We start from the raw sequence: 22,500 nt of genomic DNA, 5'->3' as shown, positions 1-22,500 counted from the left end.
TTATTATCATTATTATCATTTACTTTTTATTATCATTGTTGTTGTTGTTGTTGTAGTTATCATTATTAGCATTATTATTGCTGTCATCAAAAAATGTTGAAAAATATATGAATAGCGTTGATATCTTGTGGAGGAAAGACCACAACGGACGAACAAAAGTAATGGCATTAAAACTCCGGAACGGAGACAATTAGAAGATAAACTTGTGACACATAGGCGAGCAAAATTAAAGATAGAAATAAACATGAAACCACTGCATTTAACACCAACTCTCCGCAAGAAAAAGATGAACACCAAGTAATTACGTGTACCGCGAAATTAAAAGCAGGAAACGTGAAGAGTTATAAATATATCAGATAAACGTTTTCACAAGAGAGAACGTTCAAGAAAAAAAAATGTTCAGAGAAAACTAACTACTCTTGCATCACCGAGTGAAAAAAAAAAAAAAAAAAAAAAAAAAAACTAGGAGAAACAGTGGGAGAACCGGTATCCTGAGAATCTTGGGTTAGATGAATGGAAATTGAAATATGGTAGAAAGAAAAAAAAGAAAGAGAAAAAGGAAAGCAGGGAGGGGGAGGTGTATGGGTAGAAAGAAAAGATCACTGGCTGAGATTAGATCAAAATAAAAGATTACAGGAGATTACAACTTCATCACGGGCAGAAAAATAACATTGGAGGACGAAGAAACGCTACGATAAGAAGAAAAAAAAAAACATAGAAACTAATGAAAACATAAAGACGGAAAATATGTGACAAAAAAATATATATATACAAACGAAGAGATTGAGTGGTAAACGAGAGAGGAAAAGGGAGAATTCACGAAAGACAGGAACGAGAGAGAGAAACAGTAGAATAATGAGAAGCGCGTTGAGTAATGATAAGAGGGAGAGAGATAACGTGGAAAGGAAAACTGCGAAGTGATGCTGGAGAAGAACACACGATAAGAACACACAGAGAGAGAGAGAGAGAGAGAGAGAGAGAGAGAGAGAGAGAGAGAGAGAGAGAGAGAGAGAGGGTATGGTGGGAAAAAAAAAGGGAAAAATAGGGAGAGGAAAAGTTGGGAAGAGTGAGAACGTTAAGAAAAAGTAGAAAAAGATAAAATATGAGAGAGAGAGAGAGAGAGAGAGAGAGAGAGAGAGAGAGTTGTCAACGTGAGCGAGTGAGTGACGGAAAGAGACCAAGAGAGACGGCACCTGTTTGGTCTGGACGGTGAGAAGCAGCGAGCGGGACTGAGGTTGTTGCCGTCTCCCAACCGATCCGCCTCCTCCCCCACAGTCTGGTGCCTCTCGCTCTCTTTTCCCTCTTCCTCACACCCCCAGCCCTCGCCCCTCTCTCTCTCTCTCTCTCTCTCTCTCTCTCTCTCTCTCTCTCTCGTTTGTTATTGCTATTATCAGATTTCTATTCGTAATTTGTCTCCGCAATCCTGCTCTCGCTAAAACTGCTTCCTCCATGCCCTAAGCTTAACTTTTCTTCTACATTGCACGTTTTTACATTTCATTTGTTCCCTCTGTCTCTTCTTCTTTTTCCATTTCTTTTTCTTTTGTAATTAATATCCTTTACATTTTCTCGTTTCCATTTCTTTTCTTTTGTCATTACATTTTCATCCTTTTTCTTTTTTTTCCTTTTTTTTGGCTTCTCTAATTTTCTCTCTGCTTGCTCTTTCTGATTCTTTTTTCCTCTGCCGTTGTTATTCTTTACATTTCCTTTTTTTTTTTCGTTCTTCCCTTCCTGAGTCCATTATTTCTTCCTTGCCTCCTTCCTTCTTTTTTTTCATTAATTCTTTACAAATTGCTACTTTTTACATTCGTTTCTTTTTTTTCATAACCTTATCATGCTGCTCGTCTTTATCTTTTCTGATTTTGTCTCATAAACCACAAGATTTATTAGTTTTGACAATAGCTGTCTTGGCGTCTTCGCGATGAGAAAGAAACGAAAATATATTACCACACATTATGTCCTTTAGTCTATTTTGGCGCCGTTGAATTCGTCCTTCTTCATATTATACGGGATAGCTAACCAATGCAACCACCACCTTCAGAAAATTCCTCTTGTTTTGGCGCTATTCACTGTGGATCCCAGCGCGTGAAGGTGCCTGGAGCTGCTATTGTGTTGGTGTCTTCGTGTTGGAGACGAGTCACAAGTGGTATCCCAGTGTTCCATTTCCTGCTCATTGTACGTACCCACCAGATGTCTGTCTCCCACGCGCCAATGTTCAGGGATCGTTCACAGATTTCTACGCTATGCTGGAATTCGCGGTCATATCCTGGGTAACTTGACTGACACGTATGCTGTTGCCTGTGATGTGTTGGTCAACGTTCTTGCTTCGGCAATAGTATGGTGGGTGTTGTTACGTGTATTTGATTTTTGTTGTTAGTAGTGGTGGTGGTGGTGATGATGGTTTGTTATTTATCATTTGTTGTAGTAGTAGTAGTAGTAGTAGTAGTAGTAGTAGTAGTAGTAGTAGTAGTAGTAGTAGTAGTAGTAGTAGTAGTAGTAGTAGTAGTAGTAGTAGCAATAGGTTAGGTTAGGTTAGGTTATCAACAAAACTAATCATCACTACCACTACTACTACTACTACTACTACTACTACTACTACTACTACCACCTCTACCACCACCAGCACCACATTTTCCTATGATATAAGTGCGAACTAAAATCCAAAAATTTACGAGGAAATTAAAAGGCACGCGAAGTTTTACCTGCGAATTGTAGAAGTCATAAAAGCGAAAAGAAAAGGACGAGTGCACAGGAGCAGGAATTGCTATCCTTTGGGAAATTTTTGCTTTCAACGAGACGACATATAATAACTTCCTTTCTATTCCTTTCATAAATGCAATCTGGCGTGTGAGGGAATCTGTTACGAACTTTTGTTACTGATATTATTGTTTTAATTGGCAGTACGTAGTGGTGGTAATGGTAGTAGTAGTAGTAGTAGTAGTAGTAGTAGTAGTAGTAGCAGTAGTAGTAGTAGCGGTAGTAGTAGCAATAGTGATAATAGTAAGCGCAGCAGCAGCAGTACGTACTATAACTGGAAGGTTTACTAATCATTTTCTTTTCTTTTTCTTTTCTATTGTCCGATATCCTCGCGTATATTAATTACACACGATCATTATGTATTGATACGCAGTCACCATTAACCTCTCTCTCTCTCTCTCTCTCTCTCTCTCTCTCTCTCTCTCTCTCTCTTTCTCTCTGTGTGTTATACCAATTCCCTCGTATTTTGTCTATTCATTATATATATATACTTGAGACACACACACACACACACACACACACACACACACACAGAGAGAGAGAGAGAGAGAGAGAGAGAGAGAGAGAGAGAGAGAGAGAGAGAGAGAGAGAGAGAGAGAGAGAGAGAGAGAGTGTGTGTGTGTGTGTGTGTGTGTGTGTGTGTGTGTGTGTGTGTGTGTGTGTGTGTGTGTGTGTGTGTGTGTGTGTGTGTGTGTGTGTGTGTGTGTGTGTGTGTGTGTGTGTGTGTGTTATCTAAATATTTGTGGTACGCCGGGAACTTGACGGTGTAGTGGATCAGCAGTTCGGTGAATATATGTAAAGGAAATTGAAGTTGCGCAAGAAACACCAAGATTTTTCATCTTATATTTCGCAGAGTTGGAAGGAGAGCCATGATTTATCGCTGCTAAGTGTAGCCACTATGCACCACACCTTCTGTCTTGTGAATGTAATGTATGAAGGAAATATTTCATAGCAGATGTTATGAATGTCCCGTTCTTTGTTGTATTTCAGAGGAATCTCTGAAATACAAATGATCTAGTACTGACATTTCTTAGGTTTTGTTGCTTTTCATAAACAGCTTCTTGATTGACAAGTCTAAACGCTTCAGGGAAAATATGCAGTTGAACATTATAAAAGCATTACTTCTGGTTTCCAGGGAACTCGTTTGGACTGATAGTGAGCCTAACTAAATTTACATGTACTGCACGCAATATTCAGGAAACAATGGCGAGGACATTTGACACAGCTCTGCGTTATTGCCATGGTGGCGACAACACTTCGAGTTTTAATTATATATACATTGTGTTTTTAACAAAAAATTCCAAATAAGTAAAATAAGTAAAGCACATTAAAAACACAATAACTCTCCTCGTGGGGGATGGAGTCAGTATAACTTCAAAATTAATCAACATTATCTAATTATCTACTACTATTAATAATCGATAGAAACAGGATCATAATTTTGATAATTTTCATAGATATAAATTTTCTTTCTTTCTTTCTTTTCATATATGATTTTGAAACATTTCATATGTAGATTATTATTATTATTTTTATTTATAATATTATTAACTTTGCCACCATTGTAAGTGAGTCTTTTAACATTTACACCTATGCAAACATAGGTGAGATCGGGTATTAGTATTTTTTCTAAATATCTTTTCCTTTTCTCTCCCTCTTCTTTTTAATGTTTTAGTTGATACTTGTTCTCTTTGTTTAATTCAGTGTTTGTCTATATTGCATTTGATTGAAATGTTTTATTTTTTGCCCATAAAGTATTTACTTGCAAAGGGTTGTTTGTCTTATGAAATTCATTTGTTATCACAATCTGTACACAAATGGCAAACATAATAAAGTGTTTAAAGTGTTTAGGTATCATGGTTATCTCTTAGTAAAATTTCAAGTGATCTTAAGAGATACTTACGCGTCAGGATAAGTGAAAGAGTTGAAACTCTCCACAAAAACATGAAAATGAGACTCGTTATTCACACACATGTCAGCGTGTGCACTTTGCTGTTACTATCTGGCATTCAAATATACACATGCACATGTTTGAAGTCTTCAACTGTGTGTGCACTCTCCTGTTATTTGCAGCAGGCTAAATTTGCGTGCCGTAAATCATACATGTATGTTTATGCATTTCCATATGATTTAGGAATACAGGCAGCCACACACGTGCATGTTAACTGTGGGCAGAAAGTAAGATTAATTTGTGTATTTATGACTCGTATCTCCAACCAAACGTCCCCGCCTGAGGCCCCCTCTCCGGTCGCGGGGAGTGAGGGAATGACGGTAGTTGCAAATTGTTGTCTTGCTCATCGAACTCAAAACACGACACGGACCACGGCACACTAACGATTGCTGCGTTGTGTGTGTGTGTGTGTGTGTGTGTGTGTGTGTGTGTGTGTGTGTGTGTGTGTGTGTGTGTGTGTGTGTGTGTGTGTGTGTGTGTGTTTGCAATCTTTCCTTTCTTTGTAGACGTACTTGTCATGCTGGTTTTATTTTCCAGTGTTGTTGGTGTTGAGCCTTGCTGCCACATGAAATATTGAGTATCCGACACCACTATGCATACAAACGAAATCCGGCATTGCAGAACTTCAACTGCACACGGCAACCCCAGCGGCACCTGACACCCGAGTCGCGTCCAGCTACTGTTGAAATAGTTCTCGACAACCCGCAGCGGTGCACAGTAGCATAAAAGTAATTCACAGCAGAACAAAAGAATTTACTCGTCTGTGCACTTCAACAACATAAGATGCCCAGGAATATTTTCTTTCGTCGCCCTCGAGATCTAATTCCCTAGAAAGTTTGTGAACACTTCCAGGCAGCTCTCAATAACACGAGATGACGCACCAGCACACTACTGGGGCTGAGGTACAAATTAAGATTTGTTCCACGAACCTGGTGCTCCATTGGTATGATGTGCAGCTCCAGATCATCAATATGTAAGGCCAATGCATTTCACTGTGCACAACATTATATGTGATTGGCACTTAATTGCTATGAGGAAAATACCAAACCACAAAGAGAAAAACGAGAAGGAAGGAAAGAAAAGAAAAACATAAAAAAGTAACAAATATTACTTTAAGAAATAACAAACACGAAAGAAAGTAGAAAAATGAATATATAATCAAGATTTTTCTGTTGAGACTAACATCTTAATTAACAAGGATACCAGGGGGAATAATTTCCTTGCTTTAATTTGCGAACATCTTTATTTAGACACGCTCAGTACACAGTCGTGAATCCGCCGAGTGTGCGACTGAAAAGTCTGCACAAGACACGCACGCACGACTAATGACATGCATGCGTAGGTGCTCCGCTTACCTAAGGCTACCCGAGTATGCATAAGTGTATACTAGTGCCTCGGGAAGTCCATAGTAAGGGTAATTCGAATGGAGATATAATTATAAATGCCATCCAATGCAGTGAGCAGGAACGTATCGGAGACGAGACGAGTGAACGTGTTCCATTCCGTGACTCGTGACTCTCAGGTGAGTGACACAGTGTTAGGGAAGGTTATTGTGAATGAAACGCGATAACATATTTCACACTCAATAATTATAACAAGGACGTGCCTCTCTGGCTGGACACACACACACACACACACACACACACACACACACACACACACACACACACACACACACACACACACACACACATATCGTTCCACAGATATTATAATACATTCAAATAAATGCCAGTAGTGATGACATGTGTAATAGTAAACCTAATAATAATAATAACAATGATAATATTAATAATGATAATAATAATAATAATAATACCCTCCATCATTCGCTCATTGGGATACATGCAACACGTAGCAGTAAAACAATAAAACACGTCGCTATTTGTTGAACGCAAACGTGTCAATTTGATGTATAGTGCTACCCTGGTGGCCTCTGTCGCTCCCAGTGTTGAATTCATAGAAAAAAGACTTAATTATACTCGTTTGGAGATTCAAGCACCGGAACAAAGAGTAATTAACCGTGAATAAAGTTAAGCAGATAACATTACCTGGAGATTCTTTTTGATTCACAAGTATATTAGATTACGTACATCAGAGAGAGAGAGAGAGAGAGAGAGAGAGAGAGAGAGAGAGAGAGAGAGTGTGTGTGTGTGTGTGTGTGTGTGTGTGTGTGTGTGTGTGTGTGTGTGTGTGTGTGTGTGTGTGTGTGTGTGTGTGTGTGTGTGTGTGTGTGTGTGTGTGTGTGTGTGTGTGTGTGTGTGTGTGTTCTTTCCTTAATCATGCTTCAACAACTACCCCAATATTGACAGAAAAATAAGAAGGAAAAAGTGTAATAAAAAGTAAGGAAAAAAAAAAAAAAGAGAATAGATCACGAATAAAAAAGTAGAAATTATAACAAAAGAGTTGGCTTTCAAGTAGCAGAGAGTAGGTAGGACACGGACAACTAACAAACACAGAATCAGAGGGAAACAGTTTCTATTGTTCACTGAAATTACACTGACCGTGGAAGAAAAGAAGTAGGTAGGTATGTACGTTCTCTTGTTTTGCTGTGTGTTCTTTTCATTTCTTTCAATTTTTTCCCATTACATATCTACAGTAAATGCTTTTTTTTGCGAGTGTGTTTGAGCGGACAGTATTGAACTCCAGTGCTGCCTTGAGTGTTGCTGAGCGTCTAGTGTTACTTTACAGGATTATAGTGTGTCCTTGAGTGGTACCAGAATATCATCGGATACAGGTAGCAGTGCGTGGAATGTTACTAGGACTGTGATGAAATTTCTAGTGATACTGAGGTGCTGAGTGGGTTGGAGGAGGAATGGGAGGTGATATGAGATTGAAATATCACTGTTACGCTTTGAGAGGCGAAGTGTTACTGGGAGAAGGAAGGGAAAAACTGGCCTTCTCCATCACCAAGACGCCAATTCGTGTCTAAGCTTGAAGGAGGGCGTGAGAGAGGCAGAGGCGGAGGTGGGATGGGCAAACAATTAATGTAAGGTAATCCCTCCTGCTCACCTTCCTCTCGTCCTTCCTCTTCAATCTCCTCCTCTTCCTCTTGACTCAGGAAAACGTCATCATCTGAGTACGCGATTGGAGAGGAGGGATGAAGGACAGGATGATTTCGTAGGTCAAGATGCTGGAGATTTGGGAGAGACAGAGACGGAGGGAGACTATCAGAGAGACACGGTAGGGAGAGGGACCGTGAGGAGTGGCCTGGCTGCGGGAGATGGAGGGGAGGAAGGGAGGTGAGGTGCGGCATCATGTGGTGAGGGAGTGTCTGGGGTTCTACCACCAGCATCATGGGGAGAGACTGGGGGTCGTCTCTGCAGGGGAAGTCGTAGGTCACGAAGAAGTCAGCGTCAGGGTAAGTCAAAGGGTTGAAGGTCTCCACAGGGACATGAAGTTCGGGTGGGAAGTCCATTTCGTCTTCACTACTACCATGGAGGTCAAAATCTTGCAAGTCTTTGGAATGACTATCACAGAAGTCGTGGAAGTCGTCTTGCAGTGTCAGGTCGTGGAAGTGGTCATCGTAGACACTGTCCGGATCGAGGAGAACACCCTCAGCTTGGAGGAGGTTAGAGAGGTCACGTGGGTCGTCAGGGACAGGGTCAAGGCTCAGGTCATACACCTCGTCAGTCTCAGGGTCGAGTCCTTCAAGGAAACTCGCCTGGAATAAACGAAAGCAAAATTTAGTTACGAGAGAAAATATACCCAAGCAGAGTAAGGGTCATGCTAATCAGAGGAAGAACCACTGGAGAAATTAACCCCTCACAGCGGTAATGAGGCCATTACAAGGGCACCGAAGATGTCAAAAAGGCAATGAGGACGTCAAAAGAACAGTGGGAGAGTTATGGGGAAGTGAGAGCTTCAGAGAAACAATAAAGACGTCACATCACAGGGGCAATGAAAGCGTCACAGGGACAATAAAAACGTCTCAGAAACAAGGGAAATATCACAGGAAAAATGAAGACGTCACATGCGCGATAGCAGCGTCACAGAGAACAGTAATAAGAGTACAATACAACATCACTCTAAAAGCACCAAATATACCATAAAACTACATCCAGAATTTAAGAGACACGACACAATTTCCAGATTCGACCTTCTGTAAACCTTCCACGCAACTCACCAATACAACCATTGGAAAGTAACCGTCGGGAAGCAAGGAAACCCAGCAGCGAAAGGACAAGAATAGCACCGCGCCACTCAGCACTCACTCACGCCACTCTGAGCCAGAGCTACGCTCACTCCCGCCGCAGAGATACAGACGGCGCACCCCACTCTCGGTGTCACGGTAAATTTCCAAATAAAAGAATGAACGCTTTCCGCTTTACCCTTGGCTCCTCCGCACGACAGCACGAGATAAGGCGATCAGTGTGTGTGTGTGTGTGTGTGTGTGTGTGTGTGTGTGTGTGTGTGTGTGTGTGTGTGTGTGTTTTCTTTTGTGCCATGAAGTCGTGCATGCTTGAATGTCTGGCTTAGGTTAAAAGAAAAAATCGACAAAGCAAATGATACAGAGAGAGAGAGAGAGAGAGAGAGAGAGAGAGAGAGAGAGAGAGGAGCTTACGTAGTGTTACTGGTACCTTTACTAAACTAATGAATGGTGTATTGTTGAAGACTTGCCAGGAGGACAAAGGATAAAGATTTTTTTCTTCATCTTTAACATTCCCACGTAAACATTGATTTTCTTCCCCATCCTGCAGCCAACCACTCTGATTCGCCATCGAAAAGCACGTCTAATGCCTTACTGGTAGCAAGTTCTGTTCTGCTGAGCTCGCTGTAGTGATTCAAGCATGTAAGGAAGAGAGGATGTGTAGAAGAGAAGGATGACAGCGTGAGTTGATTGTGTGAGATGACGTGGTTATTGTTTCCCTAATGCTGGTCATAGAAGAGGTGTTATCTTCTTTCTTTTTTTGCCCTAACACAGGCGATTTGTAAGGATTAATAATCCTTCCTAAGCTTCCGAACAGGTGCATTGATTTCTTTCCCAATTCACCTCGATTGTATGGACTATGAATTAATAGATTTATATTGTGTGATTTTTTTATTTTATGCTTCTCTTGTCAGCATAGCCAACACGGCGCCTTACGTGTTGTCATCATCACCATGTTATCTTTTATGAGAAAACTGCGCACAAATATTGAATGCATGAAAAAAGGTGTCTATAAATATGATTATATGCTTACAGTGGGTCTCTCGAAATCATTACATTTAATTGACGATGCGTCTCATTTTGTTGGTTAACAGACAATATGATCCTCAATAGACCAATTTATCCAGGCGCATATAATTCATATTTTGTATGAAAACATTCCATTTAATATTCAGAGTTATTCCAGCATTAATAAGTCTGTCATCTGTGTTGCATATTAAGAATATATGTGGTCAGAGTCATTCATCTAAAGCTCTGTTGCGAAGGATAACAATTCAACCATTTCAAATGTGAGTGAGGGACACTTTGATCACGATCATATTGCACCATGAACTTGAAAGCATCACGTGCGTAGCCATGAACGCAGCTAGATTAATCAAATAGCAGCCTTTAGGATGTAAACGGGCGTTCATGAAAACTCTTTTCTATGAAGTGAATTGTAAACTAAAGAATAAGTACAAAATAAACCAATAAACAAGTAAATGAAATATATTTTAGTCAGGATAATATTTGGAGGCTGTGATGCACTCTTACCCCTTAGTGGATGTTGGTCGCCACAAAAAATAGCACACGAGATCTTCACTCAAGCATTCACCAAAACATTATCCTGATATTGGTCTGGCATGTGGTTGGTCGAAGCGCTACTTCCATTCGATTTTTGGCAAGATTTTTCCTATACCCAGACCGCTGCCGGATCGAGTGAAAAGTAGTGCTTAACGGTTGCCGCGGCTTCCTGCAATGCCACCGTCACTCCGTGTTCAGCCACCAGACTCATCTCCAGTCTGACAGAGCTCTTATTGAGGGAAAAAAATTGCCACGAGAACGCAGAGAATACTATTGTGCTGAGGAAAGCTGCAGCAGTTCCAAACAAGTCACTTCACGACACGAATCCTGAGCCCTAATAAGTAATCTCCGGCACGCGTTCAGTTGTTCTACAAGCGGAGAATATCACAATATTAGAGATTTCACTAGGAACGAGTCAGCGAAAAGAAATATGTGCATACATGGTGTGATGAAAACCAGCGAGGCAAAACAAATGGAAAAAAATAAAGAGGAAAACATTATTTTCTCGTTAAGTTCCTCGTATTCATTGTCATTGTGTTATTCATATTCTGACGCAATAATCAGCCCATCGAAAAGGAGAAAGAGAGAAAAGATATCAAAGTGAGTCTCAAACATGTCATTAAATCAAGTAGGGTCGGCGGATGGTAAACAGTCAATAATCTTTAAAACACCTTGTTACTGCAGAGCCCAGGAGGTCCACGATGGCTGGAAAACAAGCAAGTCACCGAAAATCGAGACTCTCGGGAACTCCAGTGACACATGAAACCCCTGAGTGTCATGAGGAAGCCGAGAGTCTGAAAATTTTCATTCTAACTTTCAAGGGTAACACGCGCATAGGAGCGTTTCACAAGAGCCTTCCAAACCTTCGAAATCGAGCAATTATGACATAGTTTACTCCTTTTCATTTGTTCACTTTCACTTATTTTTTTCTCACACAGTAATATCATTGTATACAGCATTACATGTAAACTTCTGAGCAGCTGCATAGCCGTGGATGAGAAGGATGGATGGCAGTTGATATGTATAAAGTTAAGACAGGAGACACTTGAGCACAGGCCATCGATTCATCCAAACTTTCCACCCTAACTACTGGACTTCTGGTTGGAGGATAATTCACCCAATACTCTTAAGATGTCTTTGATTGGGCCAGCATTCCTTTTATATCCTGCTATGGCAGCAAACACAAGATTTTTACTATTGCAGTGCATTACCAACGCCCTACTCAAGTGCCTCAGGTGATGATATAACAAGGCACGTATCTTGAAACAGTCCATAAAGTACTTTCATGTGCGTGTTGTTATACAGATATAGAATATAAGTTTTCTTTGAACAGCTAAACCTTTGTTGAACATTAGCCTAGAGTCTGCAGGGTAAGCCGATCCATAAGCCCCATCCCGCCTCCCTCCCCTCTAGGCGCGGCAATGGCGATGCTTATCAAGTAGTCCTGCCTGAAGATGATCTAAGAAATTACTACAAAGACAACATCAAGGTATTAACTCTTCATGAAAATAATGAGAACAAATAAATGGCCTTCATAAACACATTGGTGATTGTGGTCACGTACCACTGGAGATTTGTTCCGCCAGTCCTGTTGGTGCTACTCAAACGTTGCTACAAACAGATTATGCCGTCTGTTGCTGCACCACAAAGGGTTAATACTTCGAAGTTATAACTATCATTTTTATATTGATATTCGAAAATCATCTTAGGGAAATATCAATTGGAAATATGAGTGGAAATATCTTAAACATATAGATTTCATCACTCATGGGAACTAAGGACACCTCTCACGTACTTTTTGCGACCACCTTAGACACTAGTTTTCTGCAGTGTATTGATTGAAAAAATAACTTATTTGTTGTAAAGGCAAGAGACGTGACACTTACGCAGACAGCATTGTGACGTCACGAGCGAAGAATAAGATCGTTTGAATTGGCGCATCTTGAATTCATTCCACAGAAGCCACGAATGAGACGAACACCCAAGCTCCGCTCCCAGAATAGCCATCAGAAAGCACACAACACCAAGGAAGCCCTGGAGAGTTGATACAACACCGCCGCATGAAGGCAAAGAAGAAAAGGTTCCTAACATGGCTTCGCTAACTGAACCACCGTTTCTTATGCGCCCGACAAGACGCTATCATGCCTCTGTCTCCTCCCTGACGGTTCGCACACTGACCAGGGCGACGGGCTGACCGATATGCTCCTGGGACGCCTCGCCACGCCCGAAGTCTCGCACCACAGCCTCCAGCGATTCATTCTCTTGGACCATGCGGGGTTCCTCCTGCGGTGACATGAAACCTGGGGGAGGAACACGTGATGAGTGAGGTGTGTGTGTGTGTGTGTGTGTGTGTGTGTGTGTGTGTGTGTGTGTGTGTGTGTGTGTGTGTTGAAGGCCGGTAGTTGATTAATGTACATATTATAATTTATTTCGCATGTTTTATATTATGAATTACAGTATGCGTATAAACACAATTAAGCGTATTTCTGTTACTATTTATACATTATCCCTGATTGATACGTATGCATGATAAAAGAGACTGGTCATAAAAAAAATAAACAAATAAACCAGGGAATAAAAAACATATCTATCAGTACCACAAATGTAAATCAAATCATGACAGAGTGAAACCATTTATTACATGACCTTCTGTGAACTGACCTTGACGGTTCTGTGCCCTCGAATGGCGGAAGAAGTGCCAGGCGGCGCAGGAGAGGCCCACCACCGCCGCCATCACCAGGATCACCATCATCACCAAGTGGGCTAACATCTGCGGCTCTGCGGGTGACGCGTGACATGAGGCGGGAGGGGACGAGGCTCGCTAAGTAGTGGTATCAATATTGGGTGTCGGATAGTAGTGAAAATTTAGTGTGAAAGGTCATTCTCTCTCTCTCTCTCTCTCTCTCTCTCTCTCTCTCTCTCTCTCTCTCTCTCTCTCTCTCTCTCTCTCTCTCTCTCTGTCTTCCCTACCTTTGTTCACTTCCTCGGCAGACATTTTGAGAGCCTTGCCAATGTCCTCTGAAAGCCTCGAGTCAAAGATGTTGTTGGCGGAGTCGAACAGCTCTGAAGGGTCGAGCTCGAAGATGGCCTGGTCCACGGGAAAGAGCTCCTCCTCCTCTTCCTCATCGTCCTCGTTGGGCAGACTCACGCTGGGGAAGGAGAGTGAGCTTGAGATTGAAATATTAGGCAAGGTACTGCACACGAAGCTAAAGAAGTTAATGGATCTGCACGTGGTAGTTCTTATATGATAGAAATGTTGCTTTGTAATCCCTGTATGGAAATTTGATTAGTCTTTTTTTAACCAGAAAAGGAAAGATAGAGAGACAGAGATCAATAAATAGGTAGACAGATAGATAAATACACAGAGAAAGAAAGATAGGAAGAAAGAAAGACAGGCAGGCAGGCAGAAAGAGAGAAAGAAAGAAAAATAGATGGATAGACAGATACATGATGATAACATACATACATACATACATACATACATAAAGCTGCAAAAAATCAAATAATGAATAAAACTAACTTAAGTATGAAAAGTGTAATGATAGGTGGATACGAATAATAAAAGGGGTTGCAAGGAAAGAAATAAAAATATGTAGTGAAAAATTACAGTTACCGGCTGTTCATTAGTCCTCCTTTTTTTTTCTGAAAGATAGTAAAGCGTTCCTAATATTGTGCATGTGAATAGAAACATATAACAAGAAATAAAAATAGAATAATAAAAAATCCAGGGCAATGCAGTGAGGAAAGTGAAATGAACTCCGGCAATGCCAACAGCGTATTGTATTTTGAGGGAAACACCAATAATGTAAATATTCAAATAATCTAAATATTCATAAATGGAAAAGTCACCTGATATTTTTACGCGAGTTAGTTCTTTTTATTGGCCAGGTGAACGTAATTGCCGGATCAAAGCAGAAAAAAATTAAAAGCTTAACTCAATGCATGCACGATATTCTACTACAGTACACGCAAAATAAAGTTTGATAAAAAAAAAAATGCACATTGCTTCGAGGCAAAGACATTTTTTTTTAAAGAATTATAACTGTCTTCTCAAATGTTATGTAATATAAACACTTGCTGCTATGCATGTGTATTAAATAACTGAATGAGAATTATGTTACTCTTGTTTATGATACGTTATTTGTTGTTGTTATTGTTATTATCATTATCGTTATCATTATTACTATTACTACCATTATTGTTACTATCATTATCCTAGTCACTGGTAGTAGTAATAACAGTAGTAGCAGCATCAGCAGCAGCAGCAGCAGTAGTAGTAGTAGTAGTAGTAGTAGTAGTAGTAGTAGTAGTAGTAGTAGTAGTAGTAGTAATAGTAGTAGCAGTAGCAGCAGCAACAGCAGTAGTAGTAACAGCAGCAGTAGAAGTAGTAGTACAGGCAATGATGACGGTAATATCGATGGTTCAGAATTAGTAACAGAATCAAAAGTGTTCCATGAATTTACAACACAGCAATCTAACACAATCGTCCTGAGAGACACAAGAGCTAACACGACTATCCCTTACGTGCAGAGAGGAGCCTCCCTGAACGCCCAAGCAACGTACCCAAGGCTTCCACAATGAGCAGCAACGCAAGACCAAGACGCCGTGAGAGGAGGAGCAAGGAGACCCGAGTTGAGGAGGAGAGCTGGACGAATAAACCTTGCTTACGTTCCATTAAGAGAAAAATACGACACTGGATGGAAGTTTTGCACGTTCACAGATTCCTTTCCTTCTGTGAGATACAAAAATATGCCGAGAAAAATGGCAAAAAGGGGATGACAGATAAGACAGGAAGAAGGAATGAGGAAGGAAAGAAAAAAATTGAATGGAGAAAAAGATAAGTGAAGATAAGAAAACGAGGAAATGGAGGTGCTGGAAGAGAAATAAAAAGAACATTTGTAAAAAATATATAGAAATGCGAAGAGAGAGAGAGAGAGAGAGAGAGAGAGAGAGAGAGAGAGAGAGAGAGAGTCAGAGAGTCAGAGAAAGAGACAGAGAGGCAACGTATTTCGCCATCATTAATTCGAGACTGCTCCCTTCTTCCATTTCCCCCTCCAGGAACGTTTGGTTACAATGAAAACTTATGAGAACTTCGAGACGGGTGTGACCGAAGAAGGACCCTCGATTCGCCCCTCCATCACGTAGGCCGTCACTCCTTACCCTGAAGCTACTAATGACGAGGGAAGAATAGGGTGGGGACGGAGTGTGGGAGAGCGTGTGTTGGAAGAAACCAAAGACCCTGAAGGAAATACCAGGAAAGGGGCGAAGGAGAGAGAAAATGAGGTACAAACGATGGAAAGAGAATAAAAAGAGAAAGGAAGAAGGAAAAGGCTGGTAGGTTTGATAGATGGAAGGAAGAAAAGAGAGACGGAAGAATTGTGTATGGATTGATAAATGGATGGATAGAATGAAGACATCAAAACGGGATTATGTGGCACCGATGACGAAGTATGGGAGGGAAGAAAAGAAAGAAAGACTGAAAAAGAGAAGGAGGAGTTCAAACAGTGGAATAATCAAAGAAGAATGGAAGAGAGAGAGAAAAAAAAAAGATCATAATGTTTCTCAACGACGCAGATGTAACCCTCCTCTCTCTCTCTCTCTCTCTCTCTCTCTCTCTCTCTCTCTCTCTCGCTTCTCCCCAGATGTCAATATCCTGAGCGGTGATTTCTCTTCCTTGAGCGGCTATTTCAGCTTATCGGTCGAAGCGGAATCCGAAACCACTTTCCAAGGTAATTAGAGGTTCTTTCACTTTCAAGTGTTTTCTACCTTTTTTTTCTATCAAAGGAATTCGCGGTAATATATTCTTTCTATTACAATGAAACAGATTTTATTGAAACGAGTAGCAATAATAGTCTGTCTTGTGGATGAAAACAAGGCATTCAATAGGTAAATTGTTGGTGAAGGAAAGGTACATGCCAGGGTTTTGTGATAAGTTTTTGATTATTATGAATTGTTCTTAATCTTTCCTTTGTTATTAGTCTTTTTTTTCTCTCAAGTGATTCTAGGTTACTCTTCACTAAACTCCCCTTTATCTTTCACCTGTTTTCTGCAGGCCCTAAGTCTGATGTGTTGTTTCTAACTATTATTGTCTAGCGACACTGGGACACGTAGGTACTGTTTCATGTCAGCACCCCTCGCCAAGTGTATTGAGCTAAATATAACTGACGACACTAAACTTTTGGAATTTAGTTGGGCTCTTAGAATTCAGTTAAGAAATCTTGGTAAGTTATGATTGCATTAAACTAGAAACTTTTAAAGTTTTATACAGAATACATGTCAAGTGCTTTAAGAAAAACTGCCATAAAGTATCTCCTGAGAATTTGTTGAGATCAGGTTTTGTAAGAGGATTGGCAGAGGATTAAAGATTGAGCAGGTTAGGAGTTTTGACCAGTATTAAATCCAGCCTTCACCTCCTATCCCCTCCCTCATTACCTCCCATCCCATGTCCCATTCACCTACCCATTCCTTCATCTTCCCAGTCCCTCCCGTTTCACCTCCCAGTCCCTCTCTCTTCACCTACCCAGCCTGTCCTCTTCCACCCCCCAATCCCTTCCCTCCATCTACCCAGCCCCTCCTCCTCCCCCTTCACCTCCCGTCCCTTTCCCTCCACCTACTAAGCCAGGCTCCCTTCACCTCCCAGTCCCTTCCCATCCACCTACACAGCCTCTCCTCCTTCACCTACCCAATCCTTCCTCCTTCACCTACACAGCCCCTACCCGCGTCCACCTACCCAGCCCTGACGGTGAAGGTCTCAGGGATGTAGTTGCATTTCACCAGGAACCTGCGTGTAGAGTGGGTGAGGATGGGCAGATTTTCTTGGACGATGATGAAGCTTGTGACTGACGTGTTGTGCACCTCACTGCCGCACAAGTCATGGTCGATGGTGAGCAGGTACGTGGTCTGGCCCAAGTCCCGCCGCCCCTGCGTCCAGCATCTGGGATCATCGCTGCCTTCCACTGAGATCTGGTGAGGTAAAGAAAACAGTAATGTGGAGGGGTGTAGCTGAAAGATATGGGTGAGTAGCAGCAGCAGCAGCAGCAGCAGCAGAGAGAGAGAGAGAGAGAGAGAGAGAGAGAGAGAGAGAGAGAGAGAGAGAGAGAGAGAGAGAGAGAGAGAGAGAGAGAGAGAGAGAGAGAGAGAGAGAGAGAGAGAGAGAGACTTAAGTAGCCTCCTTAACTTACTTGAAAACAGTATTAAAGTAATTACTTCAAACTTTTAATGAAGTAGATAGAGTGCACCTCGAAAAACATAATTTTCAACGCACACACACACACACACACACACACACACACACACACACACACACACACACACACACACACACACACACACACACACACACACACACACACACACCGTAAAGTATTACAAGAAAAAAAAAGTCCAAGGAAAAACATTATACAAATCAGGACTTTCATTTGCCTAACAAACTTTTACTCTTCTGTCAACCTTTACCTGTCAACCTTGTGAAGGGAGGGAGGAAGGAAGGATTCAAATTTAGACTCGTTCACTTTTACTGGGAAGTGGATATTAAGGAAAGTTTTCAAAAAGCAATTAAGGAAGGAAGATAAAAAGCTACCCATAAATTCCAAGCAAATCATGAAGTGCTATTTCCCTTTCCTACTAAACATCCAAGTCCCTGAACACAAAGAAAATGAGTAAGGGATAACTGCCTGTCTGTTTGCCTGTCTGCCTGCTTGCTTGCCTGTCTGCCTCACCTTGCCTCCGAAGTTGGGTCCCGTTTCCACCTCCACCACACTGGAGTTGGCGAGACATTGGGTGGCGCGCGCCGAGACTGGGGAAGAGAATAGGGGAGGCCAGTCACCTCAAAGGCATGTATGAGTGCCCAGCTCACCTATACCGTGTTGAGCAGCACTAGACATTGGTACACGAGCTGGGCAAGGCGTCGTTTGAATCATACGGTGAAGGAATATTTATTGTACGTTGAATGCTAGAATGTGCCTGTCTCTTATTTTGTCTATTTGTGTTTCTCTCTCTCTCTCTCTCTCTCTCTCTCTCTCTCTCTCATAACAATGGCATGCGGCTTTATGTCCGTCTATATTGTGCAGCATTCCTCCGCTAATGAGGCTGTTATGATGCTCTTTCGCAAGATCGTTGATGAAAGAAATCCCTGCATTGTAATGTGTAATATTTTTACCAATAATCCTTCGGTAGAGAAAATCAGCCCTCAATTGTCTTAAAATAGTTTTCTTGCCTTTCCAATATGGCTGCTGCGTTCACTTTACAATAATACCATCCGATGATACCACTTGAACTCATCCGTGCAGTAATATTGTAGCCCAGAATTAACCTTCCTATTACTCCGGCTTTCCTTTCCTCCTGTCATACATAATAAACTCTCTGACGCTCTGACCCAAAATCCCTTCAGTTCAGTCAGGCCGAGGGGTAGGATAAAGAAGGTGCCATAAATTTTTCTTAAGGTCGCGGCAGTTCAGGGACACCCATAACGAGGCGAGGAATGACATAGAGTGGCATAAAAGACCATTTTCTGAAACGCCTCTGTGCCGCATCCCCACTATTTTTAAAAGGCTCTAATTGAAATTGCACGAGTTTCTAATGGTGTTTTTGCGTTTACAATGAAAGATTAACCAGGTTTCCACATTATCAACAGGAGAAACACTCTTAAGAACCTGGCAAATATCTCTGTTGCCTTTGAAGATAGTCTTGGTGAGAGAGCAAAACCTTTCAGAATACGGTCCAGTCTTACAGGGGAGAGGTAAAGGGAGAGCCGATGTGGCAGTGGGGGAGTGGCACGCTGACGAATTCTCGCCGCTAACAGTGATTTACCGCCTAGGACACGGACAAACACTGGCGAGTTTCCATAGGGAGCAAAATTCATCCAAAAGGTGTAAAAATGTGGCAGTGGTACCTATTGGGATTATTTGGTTGTTTAGTGATTGTGTGTTATGGAATATTTATTTACGGTTTAGTCCAGAGCAAAAGACATGTCAGATCTTGTGTAACTATGGACTTTTGATTGTAATACTTTTTGTAGGCTTTTGCTGAACATTATTTTCTCACTGTTACTATTATCATTATCTAGAAACAATGTTCTACTATTACTACTACTACTACTACTACTACTACTACTACTACTGCATATTACCATAACATAACATATAACTAATCATCTACGACATTTACTATACACTCTCAATCACATCAGTCAATAAATGAATAATCCCTGTGACAAAACTATGTATCTTAAAAACTCTAAACCCATAACACAGATTGACACGAGGACTTACACCCCTTGGTTCTGACGGCCACCTCGCTGCCCATCGGAGGTGCCTCAGCCAGAGTGTCGCCACGCAGCACGGGCGTCACCTCTATCGTGTAATTTGTGGCCATGCGCAGTCCCTTCACCTCCACCTCGAACTCCTGCTGCCTGGCGCCTGGGTGCTTCATGCGGCGCGCCTCCCGTTCCTGCAGCAGCTGTGTGTAGGACGGCAGAGATCACGAGATTAGGTGGGACAAAGGATTAGAGAGAGAGAGAGAGAGAGAGAGAGAGAGAGAGAGAGAGAGAGAGAGAGAAAGTGGGGACCGGTGGGAGGGAGGGAGGGAGGAAAGGAAGGAAAGACGAACTTCTTACATGGGCGGGGGAAAGAAAACAAGCCTCGCCTGACACAATAAGACATTACTTGTGCTTCCCCAACACCCACGTCACCTACAAACGGATAGAGGTAATAGTTCGATAATGCTCTCTCTCTCTCTCTCTCTCTCTCTCTCTCTCTCTCTCTCTCTCTCTCTCTCTCTCTCTCTCTGATCTCGTCGATGAACAATGAAACAAATAGCTCCCTTTCCAAGACAATATAAAGGAAACTTATTACTATTATTTTTTTTCTGCGTTTGATGTTTGTTTCAAAGGAAGGAAAGACTTAACTCTTTAGGTGCTGACACTTAATGGTCTTGTTATACGTTTGCTGCGAGGCATTGTTTTAATTGAAGAGTCACGCACGTGTTGTTCAAAGAAGGAAATAATAAACTAAGATGTATGTCTCGTTCTTTTCGTCCACATAAGCTTAGACAAATGATGAATATGTAGATAGCATCTTACATATTTCTTCCCTCTGTACCACCTTCCTTGAGAAGCGCTAGGTGTCTCATGGCTTCATTTTTCTCTTTCCTGGAAAGGCACTAAATATTTACTCAAAAGAAGAAAAGATAAGAATGGTGAGAGAGTTATAAATATTTAAGAGACAACATTTCGTTTTATTTTTCCTGCTCCGCTAAACATGCACAGAAAACGTGCATCATCTCTTCATGTCATCTAATAATTACACCTCGAAAAATACATGGAAAGTAAAGATTCTGCAAAGAATTCCTGGCATCTCGTTCCAGCAGATACTGACGAACACCAAGGTCACTTTGCCTTAAAAAGCGTACATCACTTTCTTATTTCTTGAAGTTCACGAAGACAGGGTAAAATATGAATTCGTGTCTCACAACACAGTTTTCCCAATTTACATGAAGCATCTCAACGAAGCATGAATAGCAAGCAACTACAATTGTCTGTCAACGGAATTGCCCAACACACGCCGCTGCTGAGACGTATAGGAGCTCATCAGCCAGTCACGAAGCAGCCAGCCTGTGGTCGCCAGAGTTGAATGTTACCGCTAATGCACTTAAGCACTTAAACATAAACATAAACATTCCTAGGGGGTGAAAAGTTTGATTGAGGTCATCACAAGGTAAGAGTTAAGAAAAATATTAAAAAAGAATCATAAAATATAGAAGAGATTATCAAGGGAGTAAAGTGGTCATTAGGAGGAAGACTGAGGGAGGGGAAAGATAATATGAAACTCTAGAGAAATAATTACCGATAAGTAGTAGAGCAAGATGACTTAATAGGGGTAACGATCAGCCAGGAAGGAAATTTGAATAGGAATAGTCAAGAGCAGAGGAAACACGTGATCTGGAGTCGAAAGAGCGAAAGTAAAAGGAATGGAGACGAGTCGGGAAGATGAGGAAGGAAGCAAGGACTGTAAAGGAAAAGAAATATCATGAGGAAGGGAAGTAAAAGGAAAACAAGCAGAATAAGAAAGAAAAATTCAAAGGCAGACGGAAGAGAAGAAAACCTGGACCAGAAGGGAAAAGAATGGAAAAATAGAAATAGAAAAAGAAACAGATGGAGAAACTAACCCAGAAGCAATGAAGACGGAGAAACTGAACTAAACAAAAGAAAAAAAAGAAAACAGTACTGAATAAAGAGGAAATAAAACAACAAGAATACAACAATGCAAAGAGAAGTACAAACAGACAAACACCAAAACAAACACGGAAGTAGCAAGCTCATTTACATCAACAACAAAAATTAAAAATAGCAAAAAAAGAACGTGTAAATGACAACAAGGCGGAACAGAGAAAAAAAATAAGGAAGCGGAGTGAGGGAGGAGAGTTACATAACACTTTGATTGCTAATAGCGCTTGTTACGTCATTAGATTGTCAAGACGTGGTTACTGAGACAAAACATGACGGCAGAGACTAATAGATTTGGATTACTCAGCCTCTCCTTTTGCTGTCTGTCATCAGTGTCTTTCTCAAACCATACTCTAAAAATGAAAGTAACCTGAGTAAGCTTAAGATGTGGCCGTAGCAATCAAACGTTAAAAGAGAGATGACTTTATTCACACAAATTATTACAACGCAGAAATCTTTATTTGTTCGATCACTGACTCTCTTTTTGGTTCCTTCGTGGGTCTTTTCCAGCCTTTATTTGTCTTTCACCGGACGATATTTTACAAAAGAAATATATTAATGACGATGATGATGATGATAATAATAATAATGATAATAATAATAATAATAATAATAATAATAATAATAATAATAATAATAATAATAATAATAATAATAATAATAATAATAATAATAATAATAAGAAGAAGAAGAAGAAGAAGAAAAGAAGAATCCTTTTGCCATCACTATATCAAAATTAAGTTCTTATCAACTTCCACTCTTGTAACTTCCACCAACAAACTATTGGAAACACTTACTAGACAAATGCTTAAGGTGTCAATTGCTTCAAGAGTCAAATATTTAAGAACCTGAACGTCTAAG

The 22,500-nt window shown here is 41.0% G+C and overlaps 1 protein-coding gene across 6 annotated transcripts in view; it reads right to left on the bottom strand.

The window, feature by feature from the left end:
- Window positions 1-5,929: 5,929 nt before the first annotated feature.
- The window catches only part of LOC123505660, a 43,994-nt gene continuing 27,423 nt past the window's right edge, over window positions 5,930-22,500 (bottom strand). For 5 of the 6 annotated variants that reach the window (XM_045257278.1, XM_045257280.1, XM_045257279.1 and 2 more), the window contains 7 exons: window positions 19,688-19,874; window positions 18,137-18,213; window positions 17,149-17,381; window positions 13,389-13,567; window positions 13,080-13,196; window positions 12,597-12,718; window positions 5,930-8,369 (listed from right to left, as the gene is read on the bottom strand). In XM_045257278.1, coding sequence (XP_045113213.1) covers window positions 7,575-8,369; window positions 12,597-12,718; window positions 13,080-13,196; window positions 13,389-13,567; window positions 17,149-17,381; window positions 18,137-18,213; window positions 19,688-19,874 — 1,710 coding nt within the window. In that variant the 3' untranslated portion in view covers window positions 5,930-7,574. Of the gene's footprint in view, window positions 12,719-13,079; window positions 13,197-13,388; window positions 13,568-17,148; window positions 17,382-18,136; window positions 18,214-19,687; window positions 19,875-22,500 lie in introns of all 6 variants that reach the window. The other variant, XM_045257283.1, reaches the window with a different exon arrangement.

This window comes from Portunus trituberculatus, chromosome 18 (genome assembly GCF_017591435.1).
Source record: "Portunus trituberculatus isolate SZX2019 chromosome 18, ASM1759143v1, whole genome shotgun sequence".
In the NCBI taxonomy this organism is placed as follows: Eukaryota; Metazoa; Arthropoda; class Malacostraca; order Decapoda; family Portunidae; genus Portunus; species Portunus trituberculatus.
This window is presented reverse-complemented; position numbering and strand designations above follow the sequence as displayed.